At 39.7% G+C, this 20,185-nt stretch overlaps 1 protein-coding gene across 1 annotated transcript in view; it reads right to left on the bottom strand.

Annotated features, from left to right (window-relative positions):
* The window catches only part of COL20A1 (collagen type XX alpha 1 chain), an 88,104-nt gene that overhangs the window by 45,856 nt on the left and 22,063 nt on the right, over positions 1 to 20,185 (bottom strand). Inside the window, exons 9-20 of the mRNA XM_074288832.1 lie at positions 18,885 to 19,049; positions 17,930 to 18,087; positions 17,168 to 17,297; positions 16,451 to 16,617; positions 15,988 to 16,111; positions 15,501 to 15,640; positions 14,104 to 14,233; positions 13,143 to 13,285; positions 12,538 to 12,670; positions 7,707 to 7,849; positions 7,147 to 7,276; positions 3 to 41 (exon numbers count right to left, since the gene is read on the bottom strand). Of these exons, the coding sequence (XP_074144933.1) occupies positions 3 to 41; positions 7,147 to 7,276; positions 7,707 to 7,849; positions 12,538 to 12,670; positions 13,143 to 13,285; positions 14,104 to 14,233; positions 15,501 to 15,640; positions 15,988 to 16,111; positions 16,451 to 16,617; positions 17,168 to 17,297; positions 17,930 to 18,087; positions 18,885 to 19,049 (1,602 nt within the window). The remainder of the gene's footprint in view (positions 1 to 2; positions 42 to 7,146; positions 7,277 to 7,706; positions 7,850 to 12,537; positions 12,671 to 13,142; positions 13,286 to 14,103; positions 14,234 to 15,500; positions 15,641 to 15,987; positions 16,112 to 16,450; positions 16,618 to 17,167; positions 17,298 to 17,929; positions 18,088 to 18,884; positions 19,050 to 20,185) is intronic.

Below are 20,185 nucleotides of genomic sequence, written 5' to 3'. Positions count from 1 at the left end.
ACCTGGTAGAGAGCTGTTGGCATGAAGACCCGGGCAAGCCGCTAAAAGGTAAAGAGAAGAGGAATTTAAAGAAGCAAATTAAATCCATCAGGTGTTTCAGCCCTAGAATTGTCAGGGGGGGTCTAGGGACAGTATTTTGGAACTTATATTTGTAAAATTTCAGAAATACCAATTTCTTTTTTTTAAAAATAGTTTTTATTTACCAGATATTTGCATGGGTAATTTTACAACATTGACAATTGCCAAATCCTTTGTTCCAATTTTTCCCCTCCTCCCCCCCACCCCCAATGGCAGGTCGACCAATACATGTTAAATATATTAGAGTATAAATGAAATACAATCTATGTATACATGACCAAACAGTTGTTTTGCTGAACAAAAAGAATCAGACTTTGAAATGGTGTACAATTAGCCTGGGAAGGAAATCCAAAATGCAGGCGGACAAAAATAGAGTGATTGGAAATTCTGTGTAGTGGTTCATAGTCATCTCCCAGAGTTCTTTCGCTGGGTGTAGCTGGTTCAGTTCATCACTGCTCTATTGGAGCTGATTTGGTTCATCTCATTGAAGAGAGCCTCGTCCATCAGAATTGATCTATCATACAGTATTGTTGTTGAAGTATATAATGATGTCCTGGTCCTGCTCATTTCACTCAGCATCAGTTCATGTAAGTCTCTCCAGGCCTTTCTGAAATCATCCTGCTGGTCATTTCTTACAGAACAATAATATTCCATAATATTCATGTACCTCAAATTATTCAGCCATTCTCCAATTGATGGGCATTCACATAGTTTCCACTTTCTGGCCACTACAAAAAGGGCTGCCACAAACATTCTTGCACATACAGGTCCCTTTCCCTTCTTTAAGATCTCTTTGGGATATAAGCCCAATAGCATGCAATGCTGGGTCAAAGGGTATGTATGCACAGTTTGATAACTTTTTGAGCATAGTTCCAAATTGCTCTTCAGAATGGCTGGAGGTATTCGCAATTCCACCAACAATGTATCAGTGTCCCTGTTTTCCCACATCCCCTCCAACATTCTGCAATACCTTTCCCTGTCATTCTAGTCAATCTGACAGGTGTGTAGTGGAGAAATACCAATTTCATATGTATATGTAACTCATTATTTTAGAGAGGAAAAACTGAATATTAGAGAGATTTAATAATTTTCTTATAGGTACATAGCAAATATTAGAGCCAGAATATATGTCTAAAAATCCCTTAAAGTAGTTAGGATTTTTTTCTGAAATGAAACTCATTCACTTTATATACATCAGTCTCAGTTATCTACAAATAGGAAACTGCCTACAGGTTTTTCTTCCTCTACTAACCAGCTGGTTCAAGGCCATTGTTCCCAGTATTGATCTAATCATTGAGAGCCTGAGTATATCTGCCCAGAAGAGTGTTCTATCCTGAGCATATTTCAGGTTTCTAAAATTAAATGTTAGTCATTTGGGGATTATTTCTATCCCTGATCCTCTTCTCCACACAAATGAGAGCTGTCAACTTTTACAGACTTTATCCAATAAATGAATCTTCCAAGTTCATTTATTGGAATAATCAAAATCCATTCTTCTGGAAACAAAGAAAGAGTAGGATTGCAAAGAGACAGAGAAAACCACTTGGGTGAAAATGAAATCATCTACCTGTTTGCATTCAAAAAAGGGAAGAAACAATACTCATACCTAATTTAATCTTAGTCTCAAAATACAATTGGAAACTACAGAAATATAGAAAGAACCTTAAACTTAATCTAGTTAGAAGGAACCTTAGAAATAAGCTGACCCAACTCCCTCACTTTAAAGGGAGGAATAATGATATTAAGGCCACAGACATGTTAAATACCTTCTCCACACTCCTTCCATATACTTCCACAACCTCCTCCTTGTGTGCAGATCCAGCCTCTGCTCAAAATACTTTGAGTGATGGCAAAATCTCACAATACAGACCAATTAATTATTGGACACCTCTGAAATTTAAAACCCACACCTGAACCTGTGGTCAATCTCAGTCACATGTACGAATGAGCTGGAGTCAGCCTACTCCCTATCCACATTCTGAGCCTCATCTCTCATTGTGGAAACTAAGGTATGTTAAAACAATTTCAGGACAGAATTTCTTTGGAAGTGTGAGAGCATATCAATCCCTTAAATTCAATCTCATAACAGTTGCCTTTTCCATCTACAGGTAAGGCTACCATGTTGTTTGGTAGGAATTTAACATTTAGAATTATTTTAAAATTCCTCTATGCCCAAAGGGCTATAAAACTGTGCATACCCTTTGATTCTTCAGTGACTCTGCTGTGTCTGCATCCCAAAGAGATCATAAAAAAGGAAAATTACTCCATGTGCAAAAATGTTTGTAGCAACCCTTTTTATTGCGTCAAGGAACTAGAAATTAAGTGAATGACCATCAGTTGGGGGATGGCTGAATAAGTTATGTATATGAAATATTATTGTTCCATAAGAAATAATCAGCAGGATAATTTCAGAAAGACGTGGAGAGACTTACATGAACTGATGCTAAGTAAAGTGAGTAGAACCAAGAGAACATTGTATACAATGGTAACAAGATTATGTAATGATTAATTGTGATGGACTTGGCTCTTTTCCACAATGAAGTGATTCAGTACAATTCCAATAGTCTTGTGATGGAGAGAGCCATTTGCGTTCAAAGAGAAGACTACACACAACATAGTATTTTCACCTTTTTTGTTGTTACTGCTGTTTTTTTGCTTGTTTTTTTCTCATTTTTCCCCCATTGGTTTTTTTCTTGTACAGCATTATAAATGTGGAAATAGGTTTAGAAAAATTGCACATTTTTAAGCTATATTGAATTTCTTGTTGCCTAGGAGAGAGGAGAGATTTGGAGATAGGGAGAAAAATTGGGGCACAAGGTTTTGCAGAAGTGAGTGCTGAAAACTAACTTTGTATATATTTTGAAAAATAAAAAGTTATTATTTTTGAAATTATAATTATGACATTAAAAAATAAAGTCCTTCACAAACTGGAAAAAAAAATACTGTCCCAAGTCAGAGCAAATCTGGTATATTGGGCTCAGTTATAAGTATTACATTTTAAGAGGATCACTGACAAATTGGAGAGTATCTGAAAAAGAGCAACCAGAATGGAGATGGGACTGGATGCTGCATCTTTTAAGAAATGGGTAAGGGAACTAGAGGAATTTAACCTAAAAAAGACTCAGGAGAGATTTGGTCACTAACTCCAAATATGTAAATGACTCACAAATATGTAAATGAATGGCAAGAGAAAAAGGGATTAAACTTGATCCGCTTGGCTTCAAAGGAGAGAGTGAAAGTGTTAGTGAGACAATATTTGGCTCAATATCTAGAAGAAGTTCCCACGGAACAGAGCTAGGTAACCAGGATTGGGCTATGTCATTAAGCAATATGTTTGCCATCTTTCTGTGTGTTCAAGCTGAGCCTGAATGTCAACTTATCAGAGATGCTGAGGCAATCCTGGCATGTGATAGGAAGGTGAACTAGATTGACATCTAAGGACTCTTTCAACTCTGAAATTGTAAAAGTATATGAAGAAAGCCAAAAAGGGCCAACTAGATTTGCTGCAAGTGTTAGCTAGTGCTTTTTAATTCTCCAGACACTGAACTTGGCAGAACTGGGGACCAGGAAAACTACCCTAAAAAGTTAAGGATTATTTGCAGATTCAATTTCCTCAGTAACTTTCACAGCTACCGATATAATCAACATTCAGGACCTTATAGTTATCTTATGAACTGTGGTTGCTATATCTGCAGCATCTGGTAATTTGGGCACAGCAAACAGCTACTTCTATAAAATGAGATCTCTAACTGCCAGTGTCTGGCTTCTGGAAAATGTTTATAAACAAAATATGTGCCTATTGATTAGGAAATAGCTTTTAAAAATCTATGGTATGTGAATGTAATAAAATTTTTTGTACTGTAAGAAGTGGAAAAAGTAAGAAAATCAGATGAATATGTTGTAGGAAATGATGTATTGTAAAATAAAGAAAACCAAGAGAATAATCTCTATAATGATAACAATCTAAATGAAAAGATCCCTAGAAGGAAGTTAGATTGGGTGATCAAAAAATCAATGGAGATACTACAGAACAGATAATAAAATGTGCTTATCTACTCGTGCCAGGGGACCACTAGCATTGAATATTGTATACATAGTTTACAAGCACTGCATCATATTTTTTCCATAATTCATTTTTTTCTCATAAGGAGAGTCTGGGCAAGCCATTTAACTTCTGTTTTCCTTGAATGTGGCTAACTGACTCAAGGAATAAAGCACTGGGCAAACCTGATTTCAATCTTAAACAGTAATCTTGGACAAGTCACTTAACTTTTTTTGCCTTAATTCACTGGAGAAGGAAATGGCAAACCACTCCAGTATTTTTGTCAAGAAAACCCCAATGGCAAAGTATAGTCTATAGGGTCACAAAGAATCTGACCGTACTGAACTACTGAAAATGACATTATCAACAGAGTGTAAGAAAGAATAGAAATAACTGATGCAAAGAGAAAAGACATCAATAAAATGAGTTTTTGTTTGTTTGTTTTAAGGAAAATAATATTTAGATGAGAAAATCAGAGTAAGGAAAGGTAAGGATCAGTTTCCAGGGGACTTTGATATTTAAAATGCCACCTCAGTTATCCAGACTGATACATTATTTCTTCCACTATAGTTCAGAATAAGGGAATGTTAGCTCTTTTATCCCCTGTACTGGTCATTATGTTTATATTTTACATTAAGATATTGGTATTGATAGCTTTTATGCCATTTTCATCTCTAAACATAGCATTTCCCTCACTTATATCCATCAAGTTATCTTATAACAAATGTTTAAAAAGAAAGATTAAAAAAAACAATTTAGCAAAATTATCCAACATAATACCAGTATATGTGACAGTACATGCAATGTTACACATGTATAATTCTCCACTTCTAAAAATAAAAAGAAGGAAGTATGCTTTTCTCATCTCTTCTTTGGGACCAATCTTGGTCAATATAATTACACTGGTCTTCACAGCAAAATGGGACATTGACAAGCTGGAGTTCATCCAAAACAGATTATCAGATGGAGGTAAAAATTAATCAGAGAACACAGAGAGCTGGCTCATGAGCTATTACAGAAAAAAAGATGAGAAGCTGGCTAGCTCAGATAGAGCTTAACTAGATGACTATCTGCATACAGTAATAAAATCCGCTTTCTCCCTAATACTGACTGCCCCACCCTGGCCTGGGCTCTCAACCCCTCTATCTTAGACTTTGCAATAACCTGCTGGTTGGTCCCCTTGCTTCTTCACTCTCTTTCCCCCTCTATTCTCCACTCATTTATCAAAGTGATGTTTCTAAAAGTACATCTGATCATGTCACCCCTCTATTCAACAGGGACCTTTTATGACCTCCAGAATCAAATATAGAATTCTCTATTTGGCTTTTAAAGCCCTTTATAACCTGGTCCCTAGCTACCTAGCATAAGATTATACCTTACTCCTCTCCAAGTACTCTGAAATCCAGTAACATTGGTTTCCTTGCTGTTCTCTCCCCCCAAATCACTCCATTTCCAGGCTAATGAATTTTCACTGACTGTCCTCCATGCCTAGAATTTCTTATAGCCTCCTGGTTTCCCTGACTTCCTTCAATTCTCTGCTAAAATCTAAGCATTTGCAAGATTTCCAACCCTCCCCCCTTTTTATCATAGTATTTCTTCTCTAAAATTACCTCTTAATTTATCCTGTATATATTTTATTTGAACATAATTTTACATGTTATCTTTTCCATTAGATTTTCAGCATCTTAAGAAAGAGGACTATTTTGCCTTTCTTTGTTAGAACAGTGATTAACAAATAAGATAGTATTTAATGAATATTTGTTGAATTAATATGGGGGCACTAGTAAGGGCAGTCAAGTAGCTTAGTGGATAGAGCACTGGGCCTGCAATCAGGAGGACCTAAGTTTAAAATCTGGCCTTTGAAACTTATTTAGCTGTGTGACCCTGAGCAGGTCAATTTTTTTTCCTTTTCTTTTTTAATTCTTTTTATTCTTGCACATGTTTAACCTGTATTGGATTGCTTGCTGTCTAGAAAGGAGGAGGAGGGGGAGGGAAGGAGAAAAATTGCAATACAAGGTTTTGCAAAGGTGAATGTTGAAAACTATTTTTGCATGTATTTGGAAAAAATAAAAATCTATTTATTATAAAAAATAGAAATACAAAAACGTATTCTGTTTGTTTACGCTTAACACCATTACTACTATTATTTGTACGCCACACTCTATGCACTCTCTTTTTGTGTGTGTGTGTGTTTATTAGAATCTCTAGTTTTCTTCAAAGTTTAACTTAAACATCATCTTCCACATGAAGTCTTTCTAGATTCCCCAGTTGCAAGTGCCTCTCCCCACAAATTATCTCTGGGAAAGTCACTTTTGACCATTTTTGCCTCAATTTTCTTATCTGTAAATGAGCAAAATGACAAACCATTCCAATATCTTTGCCAAGAAAACCCCAAATGGGGACATGAAGAGTTGGACATGACTGAAAAGACTGAAGAAAAATAATAATAAGGCCCTCCTTCCTACACATATACCTAATAAATCTTTCTTCTCTGGCCTTTCATAGCATTCATTCTTTATGGTAAAGTTCTCCTAGTTTCCCTTTTAAAATGAAAACACCCTTAAAAAGAAACTCTATTCAGTCTTCCATACCATGAGATTATCAAAGTTTTTCCTCCCTCACTGGAAGGGCTCTGGCAGGATGAGGACAGTGTAAGTCCTGAAGGAGACAATAAAGGGCAAGAAATTTTTCAGCAAGAGAAAATAGAATATCCTAAAGACAAACTTAATTGAAATTAATAAAAATAATAGAGAGGGCCCCAGGCTCCAAAGCCAAGAAATCAGGCCTACCTCCTGATAGATGTGATCATCCCAGCTATGTGACCAAAGGAAAGTCATTTACTATTTTGAAGCCTTGATTTCTAACATGGAATAATAATTCCTGCCCTGCCCCACTTCATAGGACTGTTGGGAAGATGAGATGAGATCTGAAGTTGGAAAGAAGTTAAAAGTACTGTTCCAGTGCAATGCCAAGGATCAGCCACTGATGGCTGCACCTGGAAATAGGGATAAGGTTAGTGCACTCACCAGTCCTTCCTATGGCAGAGACGACATTGCTCTCACCCAGACTGTAGACAGCTGAAACCATAACCTTGTACTTGGTGCCAGGGAGCAGGAGAGGAAGTGTCACGTGGTTCTCTGGGCCAGGAATGATTATCTACCGGGATCAGCAAAAAGGATTTTTGTCATCTGACCAAGGACACGTTTGTCTCCATTCTGTGCATCATTACTAACTGATATATTGCTTTATTCGGTTTTGTACTTTCTCCCTCAGATTAAGGACTCCTAAAGGTAGAACTATGTTTTCTTCCTCAAACTAATCCCTGCTCTGCCCCACCAGGACAGAATTAGAACTATTTTCTCAGCCCCAATCCCCAAGGGCAGGACTGTTTCTCCTTCCACAGACTAGCTCAAAGATGGGGCAGTATCCCCATTTCTTGCCACATCTCTCCCCATCCCATACTAAATCACAACTATCTGGATGTAAGGACTCACTATACAGGATAGCCTCTATAAAGTGTAATAAAATGGTCCCTTTAATGGTACCTCAGTTGAATGAATATTCCTCAATTCAGCTTCAGACTTACGGTTTTCTCAGGGCCAGAGCCAGAAGCCAGGGCATAGGTGAGTCTGTAGTGCAGAACGTTGTCATTGGGGGGTGTCCAGAGGATCCGAAGGCTGCTGGGGGTCTCTGAGGCTAGCACAAGGTTCAAGGGCGGATTCCTGCTCACTGTGGCAGAGAACACACAGTACCTTGGAAAGGGAGGTTGGGGCTACCTAGAGACAGCAAAGGTCACTAAGGGACATGGGCATATTCCATGTCTTGTAAAAAGAGCAAGGGACAGTGGGATGTGGACTACATTGGAAGTAGGACAGTAGGGGCTGGAGGGAGATAGAAAGCTGGTATACCTTGATTTAAGAATCTATCTATCTAAGGCAACCCTTCGACATCTTTCTGCTTTTGTACTTTTTTGTTCATGCAGTTCCTTCCACTAGAATGCTCTTCTCCATGTCTGTTGCCATCCCACAAACCAAGGCTTAACTCAAGTCACCTCTTCATGAGTCCTCCCCTGACTATTCCCACCCATTATGATTGTTCCTTCATTTAATCGTTTGTTATTGTGACATATAAAATGCCACAAGCATTTATTAAGCACTTAGCATGTGTACAGATGGCATTGTGCTAAGCACCTGGGCATCAGATAAAAATAAACTAGTTCCTGCCTTCAGGGAACTTAAATTTTATTGGTAGATATAATAAGAGAGAAAATAAAACTGGTATAGGGACTTAACTTGTTATTTTTTTTTGATACATTAATTCCCAGATGATAGCATTCAGGTCTATATTTCCTATGCAATTTATATTCTACCTACAAAGTTTCCTGGAGCACAGAGGTTAATTGTCTTTCCCAGAGCCAGTATGTGTCAGAGAAAGACTCGGAACACTGGTCTTCCCAGTTTGAGGCCAGCTCTGTAATCACTACATTATGCTGCCTGATTAATATATTCATGACGAATTGAGGGAGAGGTAGAAGGAGAAAGTATTAACAATTATGAGGATCAAGGAAGACCTCCTATAGAGATGACACATGAGCTGAGCATTGAAGGGAGTTAAGGATTCCCAGGAGTGAAGGTGAAAAAGACGGGAGTCCATTCTAGACAGGGAGGTCAGAGATGGAATGTTGAGTTGAGAAAGCTGCTTTGGCAAAGTACATGAAAATTTTTTTTCTTCAGAACTTTGTGTTCCAATTTTTCTCCCCCCTCCCTAATACAGCAAGCAGTCAGACATAGGTTAAATATGTAAAATCCTTCTAAAAGTATTTCTACATCTGTCGTGTTGTGCAAGAAAAAAAAACAGATAAAAGAAGAAAAATTGCAAGACAGAAAAAGCAAACAAACAAAACAGGTAAAAATGCTTCAATCTGCAGTCAGTCTCTGTAGTCCTTTGTCTGAATGTGGATGACAGTTTCCATCCCAAATCTACTAGAATTGTCTTGAATCACCACATTACGGAGAAAAGTCAAAGCCATCATAGTTGATCATCAGATAATCTTGCTGTTTTATATTTAATGTTCTCTTAGTTCTGCTGGTTTCACTCAGTATCAGTTGCATGAAGGATTTATAATGAGCACTATTTCCATTATTCCCTCATTTTCATTAAGTACTTCCCTCTTCTACTTTCTATTTCTCAATACAAAAACCCCTGAGAGGATCTCACACTTAATCCACACTGTTTAGTGAATGAACCTATCCAAGACTTTTGATAGGAAGGGCTGGGCAGTACTGGGTAGTAATTAATTCTGTCTAATTCCAACTCTAGTCCTACCTTTACTCTAACTGTGAAGGGGCAAATAGAGAAATATGTATTTGACAAAAAAGGAGCCACCAAAGCTTCTTGAGCAGAGTGACATGGTCAGACTTGTGTTTGGGAAGATGATTTCAACAGGTAGGTGGAGAGTGGATTGGAGAGAGAAAAACCAGGAATCTGATTGTTGTCCTTTGTGCTAGAAGAGAACCAAATTATATCTGATTGTGACTGATCAGAATAAGGCTCTCCCCCACAGGTTGCATACAAATAAATAGTCCATGTGAACATTTGCAGTAGAGATGATTCTAAATTTGTGCATCTCACATTTCTTTTGAGCTACTGCAATTCTCCTTTGTTTGTAGAGTATAGAGTCTTCCTTCTTTGTTGAGGCATGCATGCTGGGTGATCCTGCCTGGCTATCTCCCCTGTCTCATATTCAATTCCAAAGCTCTTCAGAAAGACCTTAAAAGTGTCCCTTGTGCTACTTCTTCTGACTTTCATGCGAGTGCTTGCCATGTGCGCACTTAATCTACACTGTTTAGTGAATGAAACTATCCAAGACTCCGTAAAATAGTCTTTTAAGTAAATATATGTTTGGCCTTTGAACAACATGGCCAGTCCCTTGGAGTTGGGCTCTTTGCAGCAATTTGAATGGTTGTCATTTCAGCTTGAGGATAGACCTCAATGTCTAGTACCTTATCTTGCCATTTGATCTTCAGAACCTTCCTAAGACAATTCAAATGGAAGCAATTCATTTTCCTGGCATGGCACTGGTAGACTGTCTAGATTTCACAGGTATATAGCAATGAGGTCGGCACAATGGCTCTGTAGACCTTCAGGGTGATAGGCAACTTAATACCTGTTCTCTCCCACACTTTCCTTCAGAGGCTCCAAAGCAATGCTCTAGCTCTGACAATATGTGTTTCAATCTAATTATTTATGTGTGCCTCCTTGGAAAGTATACTGCCAAGGTAAATGAACTTATCCAGAGTATTCAAAATTTTACCATTTGCTGTAACTGATGGTTGCTTGTATGGATGGCACAGAACTGGCTGGTGGAGAACCTCTGTTTTCTTGGTGTTAATTGTCAGGTCAAAATTAGCACAAGCAGCAGAGAATAAATCTGTATTCTGTGGTATCTCAAGAATCTAATCTCTAGGAATCCAATTAGGAGAGCAATTATACAAGCAAGAAGTGATGAGGGACTGAATTAAGGTGATGGTCATCTGAGCAGGAACAGATGTAGGAGAGAATCAACATTTTTTTATTTTAGATTTTATTTTTAAATTTTATTATATATGGAAAATAAGAGGCAGGGAAGAATCAAGAATGGTAGTGAGATTTTGAAACTAGGTGAATAGATGTATGTTACTTTAATCCTCATGTGTCTATGTTCTGTCCCCCACAGTCTGACTCATAGATTCATAGAATGTTAGAGCTGGGAGGGATCTTAGAGATAATCATTTTGCAAATAGGGAAATGGAGGTTCAGAAACAATTTATTTAATTAGTGGCAAAAAATTAGTGGCAGAGTTGACCTAGATGCTAATTTTAGTTCTATGACAAACTCTTTGTGTGATTTTTGGTAAGTGGCATGTTAATGCCATCTCCAGTGAATGAGAACCAATCTTCAGACATAGCGATTCCTCTTATTTTCCTAAGTGCCCTGTGTCAGTAAGCACTTAGATGTTCAGAGAAAGCTTCACCTGCTGTTCAGGTTAAGTGGAAAATCTGACCATAGATCAGTCATATTCATTAGACAAAGTCACGCTATAAATTAAATGCCCTAGAGCAGATTAGCCTTTTGGCTTCCTAAACTGTGAAAAGCATGGACTTTAGAGCTAGAAGAGATCCTAGAGATCATCTAAACAAACCCTCTTATTTCATGGAAGAAGAAACTGAAGCCCAGAGAAATTTTTGTCAAGGTCAAGCAGTAAGTAAATGATAAAACTTTCAGCCAAAATGCAATCAAAGCTTTGTGATTTATGGATAGTATTTCATTAGTGGATGAGCTAGGACATAATTTTAATATCCGATTGTTCTTCCCACCACATCTAGAAAATATCAAAGCCATCTTTTTCAAACTTATGCCTGTGTAGGGAATACATTCAATTTGCTCTCTGAGTCACTGGGGATGAAGGCAGGGTATGGGGAGGAGCAGGGGAGGTCACATATACTATCCCAAAGTCCAATAGAAATAATTATTATATTTAAGGATGTGCTGGAGCCAACTCAGATCAGCTCCAAAAGCCCACTGTTTAATTTTCAGCATTAATTTCCACCTCAAAAGTTAGTAAACACTACAAACCATGGCTAAATGCATTGTTCTGTTGATTGTTAATAATGCAGATTATGCTTAAACATTTGTCAGGAATACTTTTTTTTTAAAGAGTTTATGGTTAAATATATGCCCTGACAATTTGGTTTACATTACTATACAATCTTCAAGAGAGAGTGTGTGATGGAAATTGCATGCTCCTAGGTATTATATCATCCATGTCCCTCCACTATAGTGGAGTGGATAGCAGAATAGGGATCATCACATTATGATCATGGTATTGATTTACTCGGGGGGTATATTCTGGGATGTGCTGGTAAATGTTTAACAACCAACTCTCTGAAAAAATATGCATTCATGATATACTTTTAAGTTTAATCTGTCTTATTAACCTTTTCTCCATCACTTTCTTAAATCTGGACAAATAACAAAACAATCAAACCCTGATTTGTATCATTTTCTCATTTTGTAGGTATAAATGCTCACACTGAAAATTTAACAACTGGCTTTCGTGCCTTTATGGAGCTGGCTTCAAACACGCCTCTTTTATATACTAGTATGTATATAGTATTTTGTATACAAGTATATATGCACCGTACCATTGTGCATGGAAAATAAGAGGCAAGTAAGTATCAAGAATGGTAGTGAGCTTTTGAAAAAGGGTGAGTAGATGTATATTACTTTAACCCTCGTGTGTTTATGTCCTATCCCCCACCTGATTCATGGAGTCACAGAATGTTAGATCTGGGAGGGACCTTAGAGGTAATAATTTTGCAGAGAGGGAAATTGGGCAGTCTCTCCTCAGTGATCAAAAAGGAGAATTTATGACTTACTTGGAGTATATCGGAGGGATACTGTGTCACTGCGGGCCCCATCTCTGTAGTAAGCTAAGATGGAGATCTCATATTCTGCATGCTTCCCTAGACCAGGCAAAGTGGCAGTGCCTAGATTCCCTGGGACCGAAATCTGCAGTAAAGAGAGAAAAAGAGGAAATACAGAATAGAGACCACATTCTCCCAGATACTAGGGTTGTGTGTCTCTTCAGAGGAGATCAGTCCAGTGAAGAGGTGTTGGATGCTAGGTTCTGGATTTTTAAGGCTGACTTCCTTCTGAGGAGGGCAAGGTGCTATGTATTCTGAGAGAACCTGGTGTATTTAGTCTAGGCCCAGGAAAGATGGTGGCTACTTTATTGACTCTTTCTCTGAGGAAGAAGCTGCAGTAGGCTATTCTCAAAGACATTTGTCCCAAGAGCTCGGCCTTCAGGAAGGGGCCTGGCCAGCGCCAGAGAGTTCCCTCTCGGTCAGTGGATCTTCCTGTCACAGGGGAGTTTGGGGGCAGGGGTGGGGAACTGTTGTGTCTCCTGTGTAAAACAGATCTTTTCGACTCTATTCCCCATAAATAATGCTCTCCACCAAGACCCCTCATCTTATACTTATACCTCATAAGCTTTTCCTTCACCCAAGGGCATCCATTTGATCTGATAGACCACCACACCAACAGCTGCTGCGGCAGCCCACTCCAGCCGGACATCATCCCCTGGCAGTTCGGTTACTTTTAAGTGACTTGGGGCTGGGACTTTTCCTAAAGGGCAGGAAAAGAAGAAACATTCTCGACCTTGAGTTTTGCCATTCCAATGCCCACTGGTGCTTCCTTGTCGCTCTTCCCAGCTGCCTGTGAGTACGTGCAGAGCAGATGGCTGGGGAGCTCAACAGTACCCTGACATCTGGCCCCAACTCATACTCCAGCTCTTAAATGACAGTGGCCTGGGAATCCAGGGTCTGGCAGAAATCTTTGTAATTCACCGATTTCATGATCATTATTAGACTCCTGGGGAAAAAGCTGCACGTGATAGACAGAGCTTGAGTCAGTAGAGATGTAGGAGACAGAAATAGGCTTCCATCTCCAAAGGGGTTTTATATAGATCTATGAGTCCAACTTTTCCATCTATATCCTTCATGTCATTATTTTCCTCTGTCTTCTCCTAGGAATTATCTTTGTTTTTCTAGAATTTTGTCCCACAATCTTAAGGCTCTGTTTCTGTTTTCTGTATTTCATTTCAATTTGGTAAATATTTATTGAGCATCTCTGAATCTAGAGCCCTGCAATTCTGTAATCCTATCCTCACAAAGGATGTTCTCTCCCCAGGGCCCATAGAGAACTCTATTTATAAAGGAGTTTCAGAGTAAACATTTATTATCTCATTTTATAGAAGGAAATTTGAGGTACAGAGAGATTAAATTACTTACCTGTGATCACACAACCATGTAATGATAGATAAACCCAGTTCACCTGATTCAAAGTTCAATGTTCTTTTCCTTGCACTATCTATGGGAACGTATCAAGGAGTTACTTCATCCTTTAGCTTGGAAAGATATCACTACAGAGTTCTCTTCACTCACGTGTGGTCACTCGTCCAGTGAGCGTGGAGGAATCGCCCTCTCTGTAGATTGTTGTAACACTGACAATATATGAGGTGGAGGAGGATAATGGGGCCAGCTTGACAGAAGAGGCATTCCTGGAGACATCTATCTGCAAGGTAAGAATTCTATAGCATCCTGGGTTATAAGCAGTCATTCCAACTCCCAGGGAAACTAGGGAATTCACCTCATCTGAGAACCAGTAATTTACTCTTCATCCCAAAAGTAAGGTCAACCCCAGGAGTCCAAGCCACAGAATATATCCCAAGGTTCACAGGCATCCTTCCCCCCCCCCAAAAAAAAAAGCTCACAAGATGTGGTTTATAACAGCTGAAACTACAACTCCATAACTTGTTTTATTCCTCTGTGAAAAAAGTCCACAGGTCAAAGTCTGTAGTTATCACGGTATGTTTCTATTGCTCTTTGGGCCTTTTTTTCTTTTGTAGGTTAATTGAAGCCCTTCCCTATATTTAGCCCTTGAAAATATACCGGCACATATTATGACTCACTCCTTGTCCCATCTCCCATTGACTAATAGGAGACTGTAACTAGTTTTCTATGGTATACATAGAGTTATACTGGCCAAGGTTAAGCAGGGGCAGTGATTCCTCATTGGTTATGGGCTTAGTATAGTTTATTAAATTCTGCTTAAATAGGATTAACAAATAAAGCCAAAAGTTGAGTGGAGCCAAGCTATGGCAAAGACTATCCTAGGAATACTGTAGAGCAGTTGAAATGGATAAGTCATATGAAAGTATCTTCCTGAGAAGATAGTCCATAGAGACTGAACCCCAGAGAGGTTTGAAAGAACCTAAAGTACTCATAAGCTTAGGAGTTATCTAGACATCTAAATATATTTTTCATGTATCTTGATTACATGTAACATCATGGTGATACTTCAGAATGTATTCCATTTCCTTGTTAATAAACCCTGGAAAAGCATACAGTCTCCTTTGAGGGTGTGTCAAAGAGGGATGAAGGGAATGAAGAGTGAAAGCTTTGAATGATCATAAAAAGATCATAAAAGGAACTGGAAACCAAGGAGCTTAGAACTAGTAAGTCACATTTCTAGGACATGAGGACATTTAGTCCAAAAAATTTCCCAGCTTCTAAGGTACCGACCAGCAACTTCTCATCTCTTCCCTTGTTCTATAATGTTTCCTATTGCTTTCCTTCCCATTCCCCTACTCCAAGGTTCTCATTCCACCATCTAATAAGATGTCATTCTGTCACTTACCCAGATTAAAGAAAGCATAACTCATTCCAGAGACATGGAGAGCTGAGGAAAGAAATTCAAGGAGGCCTGTGGGTTGTACTAGGGGACACTCTGGGACTTGCACTATCACTACTGAGATCATGTTCTCCTGTTACACACTTACCTCCCCAGCTTGATTCCCTTCCAGGGAGACATAGGATACATGGTACAGGCGTATCCCCCGTGATGATGCCTCCCAATGAACTCGAACAGAGCTGTGGCTGACTTCAGAGAAGCTCAGATGTTTGGGGAGATCCAAAGACACTATAAATTCAACATCATGCACTTAGTTAGGGACTGTGAGAATTTGGGCTCTTTAACATATATCTTTGAATTTGTCTTTTAAGTAAACATGCTAGGGTCATATTAGATTGTGGGAATTATTTGACCAAGGAGGAGACAAATTTGAAAGGAAATATCTTGTTTTGATCCCTCCTTGCTATGAAAGACTCCTTGACAGTTCTCCTTTTGTAAGAGGATAATGCCTATTAAGAAGAAGATGGAGAAAAGACAGATAGCTGTCCAAAGTTTGGAGGAGGTGATGTTAAAAGGACAAATAAAAAGGGAGAAAAAATGATGAATGAAAGAAGAATCATCAGGGAATCACTCACAGGTCTTGACTCGGATGCTCTGGGGTTCACTGACTTCCTCCCCAAAGAGAGCATACACAGCAATGCTATATTCTGTGCCAGGAGCCAGACCTTCCAGCAGAACCTCAGGATCCCCCACTCTCACCTGGAGCACAAGACCCCAATGTGCTATTGTGGTGGAAGCTTTGATCAATCTGAACATTCGTCATCCTCACCCCAGGAATCCGCCTTTCCCTGCTGCCATCTTCCCCATCATTTGCTACTAACTTGGGTAACTTTGAGTAACAAACTTTCCCATTCAGTTTCCTTTTTTAAAAAAAGAACAGGTTAGACTAGTCCCAACTCTTACAAAAAGAAGCCTAAGTCTATTCCCACAATATGCTCCTGTAGAAGCTGGTTTAGAAAAATCTCTGGTTATGTTGATGATCTCTGGATCCTAACAAGCAATTCAGGTGAAGACTCTGGGGAACAAGCTTGCACATACCTCTTTCCCACCTTCCTCTTCCTCCTCTACCTCTTGCTCTCTAGAGGAAGTTGATGAAATGCAGTGAACCAGGTACTGGGTAGCTTTATTTGTGGGCTTCCAGGTCAAGTGGATACTACTGTGGGTCACACTGAAGATGGTCAGTGAACTTGGTGGAGACAGTGGTACTGTCCAAGGAGAGCACAGTGTCAGAGAGAAGCAGAAGTGGACCCCACATTAAGAAAACTCAGAATGGAAATCAATCTTACAAAGGGGATGAATGGTGCTAAAAGGTGGGGAGATGGTGATGAACGTTATTTACATGGCACAGAAATGAGAAAACTAAGGCTGAATTCTGGATCCATCCACAGCCACACCTAGGTTTACTGACTCTGAGTCTGATGTTTTTTGTACTATGCCATGATATTGTCTCTATTGTACGAAATGAGGTCCATCTGCACAATCATAATATTTCAAACTGAAGCTCAGCAAAGTGCCATGTCTTGTACAGAGTTACAGAACAAGTCAGCAGAAGCCCCCCACTCCCCAAACCTAGGTCCTTCCCTCTGGATAACACATTCTATTTGCCTTCTAGAATAGATCCCCTCATAACTACTGGCATTATAATCAATCTCCCAAAGCCTGGAGAAGCTAAGAGCTTCGTAACATTCAAAGCTCCCTGGATCAACTTCACTAAAGCCAAAGATAAGACCTGTCCACCGAGTACTCCTGACCTACATGTAGTCACAATGTCCTGGAGTCCCTCTCCAACACCATCCTTATAGACAGGAAACACTGTAACCAAATACTCTGTATTGGAGGTCAAATTCAGCAGCTGGACGGATGAAGTAGCCCCTTCCACTGTGACCTGTAAAGGAAAGAGGTAGGGACAAAGCAATTTTACTCCAGGGCAACAATGGTATTGGAGAGGGCCTCCCAAAGTTGAAAAGTACAAGGTGCCAAATCACCTGGATTTTAGCCTGAATTTATCTAGTATCTCTGGGCCCCAACTTATAAATTTAAGAGGAGTTGGAAGTAGATCTCTAAACATCCTCACAGTTTGAATGCCCTGTGATTATTTTTACTATTACAAACTTCAATTAATCAGAACTCAAAACTCATTGAGACTCCAACTTTTGAGAAGCTAGATTAAGACTCAAGAGGCCAAAATTTAGGAGTTATTCTATTAGTAGGGATATGGGGCCAATCTAAAGCCAAAATTGGGTTGGTCAAATGAAACTAAACTTTGGGATTTTAGGACTAGCTCTAGTTATACCAAATATTAGGAATATTTATCTAGTTATTTGATTAACCTGATTCCTGGTTTCCCTTCCTAACCAATGTCTCCTTTGACCAGACATTTCACCAATGAGGGGTAAAAAAGAAGGCAAAATGCGAACTTGACCTCTGCCACGAGTGAATGGTTCAACCAAAAACCAAGATGAATCTTTTGAATTGTTTACAGATTTTTGTTATTCATGGTCACCTGATTTCTCTTACCTCCCTGGGTGTGCCACCTCTGGAGGGATGATACACGATCCTGAACTTCCTGGCAGGCTCCAGAGGAGGGGTCCAGGCCAGGCGGAGCCCCGTGGCTGTCACCTCCGATGCGATCAAATTCAAGGGGCTTGGGTGGGGCCATCTATTAGCCGGCACACCTGTGGGTGTACGGAGGAAAAGTGGGTGGGCTAACTCCCTTCAAGGTATTCATTCATTCCTTCCACAGACAGGGGAAAAAAAAAGGTCCCCAAAATGTTTCTCCATTAACAATTCCTTCAGCTCCCTCTGGAGGTCATTTCTAGAAATAGGAACTGTGTATGTAGGAGAAAAGATAGAAAAAGAGATTTTCTCCTTCACCCAATGGAACAATCTCCCTCTCCCCCTCCCTCTCTCCTTTTCCCCTCCTCCTCTTTTCCCCCTCCCCCTCCTCCTTCTCTCTCCCTCCCTCTCCTCTCCTCCCTCTCCTTCACTCTTTCTCCCTCTCCCTTTCTTCCTCTTCCCTTTCTTCTTCCCCTTCCCTTCCCTCTTCCCCTTCCCCTTCCCCTCTCCCTCTCCCCTTCTCTCTCTCTCTCTCTCTCTCTCTCTCTCTCTCTCTCTCTCTCTCTCTCTCTCTCTCTCTCTCTCTCTCTCTCTCTCTCTTTCTCTCTCTCTTTCTCTCTCTCTCTCTCTCTCTCTCTCTCTCTCTCTCTCTCTCTCTCTTCTCTCTCTCTTTCTCTCTCTCTTTCTCTCTCTCTTTCTCCCTCTTTCTCTCTCTCTGTCTCTCTCTCTTTCTCTCTCTCTGTCTCTCTCTCTCTGTCTCTCTCTGTCTCTCTCTCTCTGTCTCTCTCTGTCTCTCTCTCTCTCTCTCTCTCTCTCTCTCTCTCTCTCTCTCTCTCTCGGATACCACATCTACATCTCCACATCTCCATCACTTCTTAGACAATGGGAAAAGCTGTCAACAAATGTATGCTCTCACCTATGTCCCTGCTCCGACTTCTCTCTTGGATCTTCCAGCAAAGGAGTCGGATGAGCCTGTTGGTCAGGTTGGCAAGGAGAGGAAAATCCTGGACATTGTGAACTGTGACATCCAGGGGTAGGGAGGCCAGGTGCATCAGCTCAGACTCATCAGCATTCTTCACTCCTTCACAAAGAGAAAATCTGGGCATGAAGTTTCTGGGTGTGCCTAAGAATCCCACTTCTTCCATGTTGCTGAATCATTTTTAGTCATGCCCAAGCCTTCATCACTCCATTTGGAATGGTTTGCCATTTCCTTCTCTAGCTCATTTTATTGATGTGGAAACGGAGGAAAAGACTCTTTATGATCCCATTTGGGATTTTCTTGTGCCCAGGGTCACTTAGCTAGTTAGTGTCTGAGGCCAGATTTGAACTCAGCTTCCTGACTTCAGGTACAGGAGTCTATCCATTGTGCCACTTATCAACTTTCTTTTCCTAATTAATCTCTCCTTCAGAGAGAGCACTGTGTACCTCCCTGATAAACTTCCTTGAACACTGCTTTTTAAAGAAAATCTATAAAGAAAGAAAAAGAAAAGCAAAGGAAGGAAAAGAAAAAGGAAGGAGTGAAGGGGAAAGGAAGGAGGGAAGAAACAGTCAGTCCCTGTCCTCAAAGGAGCTTATCTCCTAACAGGAAGAGATTACATATATAAAAGAGTAGTGGCCAAAAAAGGGTATATTTTCATAAGGGATGTTTTCACTCAGGGATGACAAGTTAAACAGGGACTTCTTTGACTTCCCTTCTACAGAGGCAATAGTAATGTTCTAATGTAATGTTGATTGATTACAGTTCTTTGAGCAACAGGCAAAAAGCAGGAGGGGAAGGTGTATACATGATTTTGGACAGGATGAAAAAATTCAGAAAAATAGTTTGCTTATGTGTTTCATCTTCCCTACTCGATTGTGAGATTCATAAGAGAAAACATCACATCTTATCCATCTCTGTTTTCCACTCAATGTTGAATACATGGCCTCAAACACAGTAGTGTGTTGTGTAGCAATAATTTGATGGATTTTGTAAATGAGGAATTATTTAACAAGGCAGAGCTTAGTTTAGCAAAATTATCTTGATCAGAAAATGCTTGAAATTCTCAAGGAGATATTTCCCCCAGGGTTCTATCTTGGGCTCTCTTCTCTTCTCTCTCTATACTGTCTTGCTCAGTAATTTCATCAGCTTTTATGGATTTAATTATTCTCTATGCACATTATTCCCAGGTCTATAGGCCCAAGTTCAATCTACTTCTTGAGCTCCAGCCTTACTAATTG

This window comes from Sminthopsis crassicaudata, chromosome 2 (assembly GCF_048593235.1).
Source record: "Sminthopsis crassicaudata isolate SCR6 chromosome 2, ASM4859323v1, whole genome shotgun sequence".
In the NCBI taxonomy this organism is placed as follows: Eukaryota; Metazoa; Chordata; class Mammalia; order Dasyuromorphia; family Dasyuridae; genus Sminthopsis; species Sminthopsis crassicaudata.
This window is presented reverse-complemented; position numbering and strand designations above follow the sequence as displayed.